At 41.9% G+C, this 9474-nt stretch overlaps 1 protein-coding gene across 1 annotated transcript in view; it reads left to right on the forward strand.

Annotated features, from left to right (window-relative positions):
• The window catches only part of LOC115116305 (contactin-associated protein-like 2), a 49168-nt gene extending 39986 nt beyond the window's left edge, over positions 1-9182 (forward strand). The window contains exons 6-8 of the mRNA XM_065019292.1: positions 2611-2865; positions 3954-4025; positions 6051-9182. Of these exons, the coding sequence (XP_064875364.1) occupies positions 2611-2865; positions 3954-4025; positions 6051-6253 (530 nt within the window). The 3' untranslated portion in view covers positions 6254-9182. The remainder of the gene's footprint in view (positions 1-2610; positions 2866-3953; positions 4026-6050) is intronic.
• The last annotated feature ends 292 nt before the right edge of the window (positions 9183-9474 follow it).

The following is a 9474-nucleotide window of genomic DNA, read 5'->3' on the forward strand; positions in this document are numbered from 1 at the left end:
CTTTATATATCTCTCTCTCTCTCTCTCTCTCTCTCTTATATCTCTCTTTATATATCTCTCTTTGTCTCTCTCTTCTCTCTCTCTTTATATCTCTCTCTTTATATATCTCTCTCACTCTCTCTCTCTCTCTCTCTCTCTTATATATCTCTCTTTATATATCTATATCTCTCTATATCTCTCTCTCTTCTCTATCTCTCTCTTATATATCTCTCTTTATATATCTCTCTCTTTATATATCTCTCTCTATCTCTCTCTTTTATCTCTCTCTTTATATATCTCTCACTCTTATATCTCTCTCTCTCTCTCTCTCTTTATATATCTCTCTTTATATATCTCTCTTATATATCTCTCTCTCTCTCTTCTCTCTCTCTTTATATCTCTCTCTTTATATATCTCTCTTTATATATCTCTCTTTATCTCTCTCTTCTCTCTCTCTCTCTTTATATATCTCTCTCTCTCTCTTATATCTCTCTCTCTCTCTTTATATCTCTCTTTATATATCTCTCTCATCTCTCTCTCTCTCTTTATCTATCTCTCTCTCTTTATATCTCTCTCACTCTCTGTCTCTCTCTCTCTCTATATCTCTCTTTATATATCTCTCTCACTCTCTGTCTCTTTCTATCTCTCTCTTTATATATCTCTCTCACTCTCTCTCTCTCTCTCTCTCTTTATATCTCTTTTTATATCTCTCTCTTTATATATCTCTCTTTACTATATCTCTCTTTATATCTCTCTCTTTATATATCTCTCTTTATCTCTCTCTCTCTCTCTTTTATATCTCTCTTTATCTCTCTCTCTCTCTCTCTCACTCTCTCTTTATATATCTCTCTTTATATATCTCTCTTTATATATCTCTCTCTCTCTCTCTCTTTATATATCTCTCTTTATATATCTCTTTATATATCTCTCTCTCTTTATATCTCTCTTTATATATCTCTCATATCTCTCTCTCTGTCTCTCTCTCTCTCTCTCTCTTTATATATCTCTCTTTATATCTCTCTCTCACTCTCTATCTCTCTCTCTCTCTCTCTCTCTCTTTATATATCTCTCTTTATATATCTCTCTCACTCTCTGTCTCTCTCTCTCTCTCTCTCTATCTCTCTCTTTTATATATCTCTCTTTATATATCTCTCTCACTCTCTGTCTGTCTCTCTCTCTCTCTCTCTCTCTCTCTTTATATATCTCTCTTTATCTCTCTCTCTCTCTCTCTCTCTCTTTATATCTCTCTCTTTATATATCTCTCTCTCTCTCTCTCTCTCTCTTTATATATCTCTCTCACTCTCTGTCTCTCTCTCTCTTACTATATCTCTCTTTATATATCTCTCTTACTCTCTCTCTCTTATATCTCTCTTTATATATCTCTCTTTATATCTATCTCTCTCTCTTTATATATCTCTCTTTATATCTCTCTCTTTATATATCTCTCTCTCTCTCACTCTCTCTCTCTCTCTCTCTTTATATATCTCTCTTTATATATCTCTCTCTCTGTCTCTCTCTCTCTCTCTCTCTCTCTCTTTATATATCTCTCTCACTCTCTCTCTCTCTCTCTCTCTCTTTATATCTCTCTCTTTATATATCTCTCTCACTCTCTGTCTCTCTCTCTCTCTCTCTTTATATCTCTCTCACTCTCTGTCTCTGTCTCTCTCTCTCTCTCTCTCTTTATATATCTCTCTCACTCTCTGTCTCTCTCTCTCTCTCTCTCTCTCTTTTATATCTCTCTCTCTCTTATATATCTCTCTCACTCTCTGTCTATCTCTCTCTCTCTCTCTCTTCTCTCTTTATATATCTCTTTATATATCTCTCTCACTCTCTGTCTCTCTCTCTCTCTCTCTTTATATCTCTCTCTTTATATATCTCTCTCACTCTCTGTCTCTCTCTCTCTCTCTCTCTCTTTATATCTCTCTCTTTATATATCTCTCTCTGTCTCTCTCTCTCTCTCTCTCTCTCTTTATATATCTCTCTCTTTATATACTCTCTCTCTCTCTCTCTCTCTCTTTATATCTCTCTCTTTATATATCTCTCTCACTCTCTGTCTCTCTCTCTCTCTCTCTCTCTTTATATCTCTCTCTTTATATATCTCTCTCACTCTCTCTCTCTCTCTTTATATATCTCTCTCACTCTCTCTCTCTCTCTCTCTCTCTTTATATCTCTCTCTTTATATATCTCTCTCACTCTCTGTCTCTCTCTCTCTCTTTATCTCTCTCTTTATCTCTCTCTCTCTGTCTCTCTTTCTCTCTCTCTCTCTTTCCATCCCTCTCTAGCAGGAGGGAAGAATAGTCAATTGATTTTAAAAACCTGTGTGTGTGTGGCATCTCATGTTGATGATGTCGTAATGATTTCCCTATAAATCTGCTGATGCAGGTATCTAATAGCTGGTAAGAGGAGAGTGCTGTGGCTCACTCTGCTTTAGTTGGTTTCCTGGAATAATGATTTATGCTGATTATGTATATTTCCTTCCTCTCCTCATTTTCTATGCTTTTTTGGACTATTAAGGCTGTGTGCTTCCTTGAAGTGTTGTATTGTATAATAAAATCTTGTTAAAACTCAAACCTCTGTCTGCCCCCACGCCTCTCTCTCTCTCTCTCTCTCTCTCTCTCTCTCTCTCCTCAGAGACCGGAGTGATAGACCCAGTGCTTATAGAGCGTTATAACACTCCAGGGTTCGTAGGCTGTCTGTCACGTGTCCAGTTCAACGGAGTCGCACCCCTGAAGACTGCCCTAAGAAACCCTATAACAGACAGACCAACAGACAGACAGTCTGTGCCAGTGTCCTACCAGGGTAAACTGGTAGAATCTAACTGTGGAGCATCACCTCTCACCATCCCACCAATGTCTGCTGTCACCGATCCTTGGCGCCTGGACTCAGGTACAATACACACACACAGACATTTTTGCAGGAAATGCAGGTACACACACCACACACACATTCTCATATTTGGGATGCTGTAGTCTTCCTTTTGCTCCAGTGGGATGGTTGTCTCTGTCTCTGGTCAATAACATCTATTGATCCAGGAGCCACAAGCAAAACGCACAGTCAGCTGACAGGGCAGATATGTCAGCCTCTCTATTTCCTCTTCCTCTTCTCTCTCTTCCTCTTTTCTCTGTCCTCCTGTCTCCTTTCTCCAGATTTCTGTCGCCCCTCACAAGTTTTCCCTGTACTGGGCTCTGAACCTCTCTCTCTCTCTCTCATTAGCTTACCACCCACCTGTCATAACACGCTCTCTCTGTCTGTCTCTCTGTCTCTCTCTTTCTCTCTCTCTCTCTCTCTGTCCCCCCCTTCTCTCTCTCTCTCTCTCTCTCATTAGCTTACCACCCACCTGTCATAACACGCTTTCTCTGTCTGTCTCTCTGTCTCTCTGTCTCTCTCTCTCTCTCTCTCTGTCCCCCACCTCTCTCTCTCTCTCTCATTAGCTTACCACCCACCTGTCATAACACGCTCTCTCTGTCTGTCTCTCTGTCTCTCTCTTTCTCTCTCTCTCTCTCTCTCTCTCTCTCTCTCTCTCTCTCTCTGTCCCCCACCTCTCTCTCTCTCTCTCTCATTAGCTTACCACCCACCTGTCATAACACGCTCTCTCTGTCTGTCTCTCTGTCTCTCTGTCTCTCTCTCTTTCTCTCTTTCTCTCTCTCTCTCTCTTTCTCTCATTAGCTTAATGCTTGTCTGTCATAACAATCCCTCATCCACCCACCAACTCTCTCCACTCGTCTACCTGATAGACCTGACAGATCTGTACATCAGGAGGGATAAAAGCCTATTAGTGGGAGACTAGACAGCTTGGCCTGGTGTTGATTCATCGCTCTGTAGTGTGTTTACAGTTGAATGGTGTGTGTGTGTGTGTGGGGGGGTGTATTACATTTACATTTCAGTCATTTAGCATACGATTTTATCCACAGTTAGTACATTTACCTTAAGATGGCTAGATGAGTATAGCTGAAAGTAAATAACTGTGTCTCTAGGTGCAGAGTTCCCATTCAACGAGGAGCGAGTGATCCCAGATGGAGTCAACAGGAACTCAGCCATTATAGGAGGTATGTCCAGTAGGGCCCCTATTCAGACTTCTCTTATCCTAAACTGCCATGTTCCACAGAGACGTGACCCTCTGCCAGGTCCAGATGTCATCTTGATCTTGATATTCAGTTGTCTCCAGATGTGTTTCCCATGGGCCTTGATGTCAACAAATCATCTATTTGCTTCAGTAACATTTTGCTCCAACTTTAACATTCTGTCAATATCTATCAATATCCTTTCTATCAATATCTATCAATATACATTCTATCAATATACATTCAGAGCAGCTGAATTTAACTAGGCAAGTCAGTTAAGAACAAATTCTTATTTTCAATGACGGCCTAGGAACAGTGGGTTAACTGCCTGTTCAGGGGCAAAACGACAGATTTGTCAGCTCGGGGATTTGAACTTGCAACCTTTCGGTTACTAGTCCAACACCCTAACCACTAGGCTACGCTGCCGCATTCCCATACTGTATTTATTTATTTATGTTACTCCTTTGCACCCCAGTATCTCTACTTGCACATTCATCTTCTGCACATCTACCATTTATTTAACCAGGTAGGCCAGTTGAGAACAAGTTCCCATTTACAACTTTGACCTGGCCAAGATAAAGCAAAGCAGTGCAACAAAAACAACAACACAGTGTTACACATAAACAAACATACAGTCAATAACACAAAAGAAAAGAAAAATAGAAACATCTATGTTCAGTGTGTGTAAATGTAGAAGAGTAGGGATGTAGGCAATAAATAGGCCCTAGAGGTGAAATAATTACAATTTAGCATTAATACTGGAGTGATATATGTGCAGATGATGATGTGCAAGTAGAGATACTGTGGTGCAAAAGAGCAAGAGGTTAAGTAATAATATGGGGATGAGGTGTGCTATTTACAGATTGACTGTGTACATGTACAGTGATTGGTAAGCTGTTCTGACAGCGGATGCCTAAAGTTAGAGAAGGAGATATAAGACTTCAGCTTCAGAGATTTTTACAATTAGTTCCAGTCATTGGCAGCAGAGAACTGGAAGGAAAGGCGGCCAAAGGAAGTGTTGGCTTTGGGGATGACCAGTGAGATATACCTGCTGGAGTGCGTGCTATGGGTGGGTGTTGCTATGGTGACCAGTGAGATATTCCTGCTGGAGCGCGTGCTATGGGTGGGTGTTGCTATGGTGACCAGTGAGCTGAGATAAGGCAGAGCTTTACCTAGCATAGACTTATAGATTACCTGGAGCCAGTGGGTCTGGCGACGGATATTTAGTGAGGGCCAGCCAATGAGAGCATAGAGGTCGCAGTGGTGGGTAGTATATGGGGCTTTGGTGATTAAACAGATGGAGCTGTGATAAACTGCATCCAGTTTGTTGAGTAGGGTGTTGGGGGCTATTTTGTAAATTACATTGCCGAAGTCGAGGATCGGTAGGATAGTCAGTTTTACGAGGGTATGTTTGACAGCATGTGTGAAGTGGGCTTTGTTGCGAAATAGGAAGCCGATTCTAGATTTAATTTTGGATTGGAGATGCTTAATGTGAGTCTGGAAGGAGAGTTTACAGTCTAACCAGACACCTAGGTATTTGTAGTTGTCCACATATTCTAAGTCAGAACCGTCCAGAGTAGTGATGCTAGTCGGACGGGAGGTTGCGGGCAGCAATCGGTTGAAGAGCATGCACTTAGTTTTACTAGCATTTAAAAGCAGTTGGAGGCCACGGAAGGTGTGTTGTATGGCGTTGAAGCTCATTTGGAGGTTTGTTAGCACAGTGTCCAAAGAAGGGCCAGAAGTATACAGAATGGTGTCATCTGCGTAGAAGTGGATCAGAGAATCACCAGCAGGAAGAGCGACATCATTGATATATACAGAGAAAAGAGTCGGCCCGAGAATTGAGCCCTGTGGCACCCCCATAGAGACTGCCAGAGGTCCGGACAACAGTTCCCCCGGTTTGACACGTCAATGACTACCAATGTCTATCAATATCCATCAATATACATTCTATCAATATCCATTATTTTCAAACTATTTCTAAATCTACTTATTTATATCTGCCCCCAGGTATCATTGCCGTGGTTATCTTCACCGTCCTGTGCACGCTGGTGTTCCTGATTCGCTACATGTTTCGTCACAAGGGCTCATACCACACCAATGAATCGAAAGGGGCGGAACCAGCCAGTGGCGAATCAGCAGACACCACCATCATCTGCGCCGAAACCAACCCGGAAACCATAGAGGAATCAAAGAAAGAGTGGTTCATCTAACTGCCAATTGAAAAACAGATGAGGATTGGAGAGTGGGATGTTCATCTGTTGACCAATCACAGGAGAGATGGATGGAGACGTCTACTGAATGGAGGAGGGATTGGGAGTGGGTGAAAGAGGGTGTACAGAAATCCGATGAACTGCAGAAGAAAGACGAGACAGTTTATTGGAAGGTTGCGTTGAGAGTTGAGAGACTAAATCTGTACATAGTCTTTCTTTGTATTGTGTTCAGGAGTTTCCACGAGACCTTTGAATACAGAATAGTTATATAACAGCAGATCTGGATCAAATACATTCAAACACTTTAGGTTTTTAGAAGTGCACTTGATTTAGCTTGGATTTTGCACCTTTAGGACTATTCTATTGTCTCCGATGTACCAGGCAAACTAAATCAAGCACAGCTCAAGTATTTGACCTATGTATTTGACCTCTGTATAATAATAATAATGGAACATATGCTAGCAAAGACTTGTTTGTTTTTTCAACTGAGATCTGAAAGATTATGCCAAATCATCTGTTTACAAGTTTGGCATTTCTGTTGGTCATGTTTACATGTCCATGATCCATATACACTCCAACAGTATTTCTCAAACCACTCCAAGAGGTGTAACCAGAGAAACATGGATGCCAAAAGTCCTGCTGTAAATATGTGTTATTTATAAATATATTGAATTTCTTTGTTAATATATGTTTATTCAGAGACATTGGTACAAAGACATTTACACGACATTTCAGATCATATTTCTAAGCATAGCACATATCCACAAATGAAAGAAGTTTACTTTAATTTAATTATGACATTAGATTGTATCCACAAGAAGACCTTCTCATCGATGGTTGGAGAGGAATGTCTCAATGCATGATGGGAAAACATGGCAGAAGCATAGCTACACACTGCATGGCAGTTTTCTTTCTGTCCTTCCTCTGAGAACAAGTGAGCTCTTGAACTTTCAGTGTATTTTCTGTTTCCAAACACTTGTCTTACACTGAAGACGCAAAACATTAAGAACACCTTCCTAATATTGGGTTGTACCACCTTTTGCTCTCAGAACAGCCTAATTTAGGCAGGGCATGGACTCTACAAGGTGTCGAAAGCATTCCACAGGAATGCTGGCCCATGTTGACTCTAATGCTTCCCACAGTTGTGTCAAGTTCGCTGGATGTCCTTTGGGTGGTGGACCATTCTTGATACACACAGCAAACTGTTGAGTGTGAAAAACCCAGCAGCGTTGCAGTTCTTGGCACATTCAAACTAAAGCGCATGGCACCTACTAACATACCCTGTTCAAAGGCACTTAAATATTTTGTCTTGCCCATTCACCCTCTGAATGGCCCATACACAATCCATGTCTCAATTGTCTCAAGGCTTAAAAATCCCTCTTTAACCTGTCTCCTCCCCTTCATCTACACTGATTGAAGTGGATTTTACAAGTGACATCAATAAGGGATCATAGCTTTCAACTAGATTCACTGGGTCAGTCTGTCATGGAAAGAGCAGGTGGTCCTAATGTTTAATACACTCAGTGTAGCTTCTCATGTTTATTTCACAAATTTGATTGATTGATCGATGAGATCGATCATGATACTTGTAATGCTGAGAGTTTGTCTCATTGGATGTTGAGAGTGCTGTATTTGTGTGTGTAGATGGGGTCGGTGGCATACGGGGGGGGGGGGGGGTGTAGCCTATGTTCCATAGGACAAGTCTTTGGGGTCAAGGGTGAAGGGTTGAGGCTTGGTTCTACCGTGTTGAATGGTTTAACCAACTGTGCCTTCAGGAGGGTGCCTTTTAGCCTTCCTCTTGGTAACACAACACAGCAACACAACACCATGGTGTCAGAACCAGACCCATGGTGTTAGAACCAGACCCATGGTGTTAGAACCAGACCCATGGTGTTAGATCCAGACCCATGGTGTTAGAACCAGACCCATGGTGTTAGAGCCAGACCCATGGTGTTAGAGCCAGATCCATGTTGTTAGAACCAGACACATGGTGTTAGAACCAGACCCATGGTGTTAGAGACAGACCCATGGTGTTAGAACCAGACCCATGGTGTTAGAACCAGACCCATGGTGTTAGAACCAGACCCATGGTGTTAGAGCCAGACCCATGGTGTTAGAACCAGACCCATGGTGTTAGATCCAGACCCATGGTGTTAGAGCCAGATCCATGGTGTTAGAACCAGACACATGGTGTTAGAACCAGACCCATGGTGTTAGAGACAGACCCATGGTGTTAGAGACAGACCCGTGGTGTTAGTACCAGACCCATGGTGTTAGAGACAGACCCATGGTGTTATAACCAGACCCGTGGTGTTAGTACCAGACCCGTGGTGTTAGTACCAGACCCATGGTGTTAGAGACAGACCCATGATATTAGAGACAGACCCATGGTGTTAGAGACAGAACCATGGTGTTAGAACCAGAACCATGGTGTTAGACACAGACCCATGGTGTTAGAACCAGACCCATGGTGATAGAGACAGTAAATTGCAACTTATTTCCTTTCCTTCTTTTTTTAAACATGTACATATTGTTTATATTCAAATGTATTTATCATATCTATCAGGCTTTACAAATGTTTACTTCATACTGGCATTGCCGGTTACAATGTGATGTCATGACTGCCATTTTTTGTTGCTTGTCGTAATGGTTCATTTTTTCTATACTTTTTATTTTCTCTAATGTTTTGTCAAATTGGCCACCGTGGTTTGTTGTGAAACGTCTGTATGTCGTCTCAGAAGGTTCCACACTAAGGACACACACACACAGGAAGATGGAAATGAAAAGCCCCAAGACAAGGCAATCAGCATGTCACCAATAAACATGTCTGTTCCTGGGTTTGTTGTCATGCCACATCTAGCCACCAGGCTACTGTCAGTCACCTGAGTCCTGCTTTCAGCTCTACATTTCAATAAAGACAGTGTTTGCACCCAGGGCTACAGTGTATTCACCTGGGGAGTGGGGCTTGTCAGTGATGGAACATGTCGGGTATGTGTGGTTGTGAGAGAGAAAAGAATGGTGAGAGAGAGAGAGAGAGGGTGGTAGAGAAAAAGAGTGTAATAGAGGGATGGAAAGAGGGGGGTGAGAGACCGGAGAGAGGGGGGGGTGAAAAAAGAGCACACCTGGCTGCAGGACTGTCCGGTTTGCAAGATAAATCCCTTGAAGGATGCTTCCCCTAACTTGGCCCTAAAGAACCAGTGTGAGGCCTTCTTACAGGAAAG

This window comes from Oncorhynchus nerka, linkage group LG6, assembly GCF_034236695.1.
Source record: "Oncorhynchus nerka isolate Pitt River linkage group LG6, Oner_Uvic_2.0, whole genome shotgun sequence".
NCBI lineage: Eukaryota > Metazoa > Chordata > Actinopteri > Salmoniformes > Salmonidae > Oncorhynchus > Oncorhynchus nerka.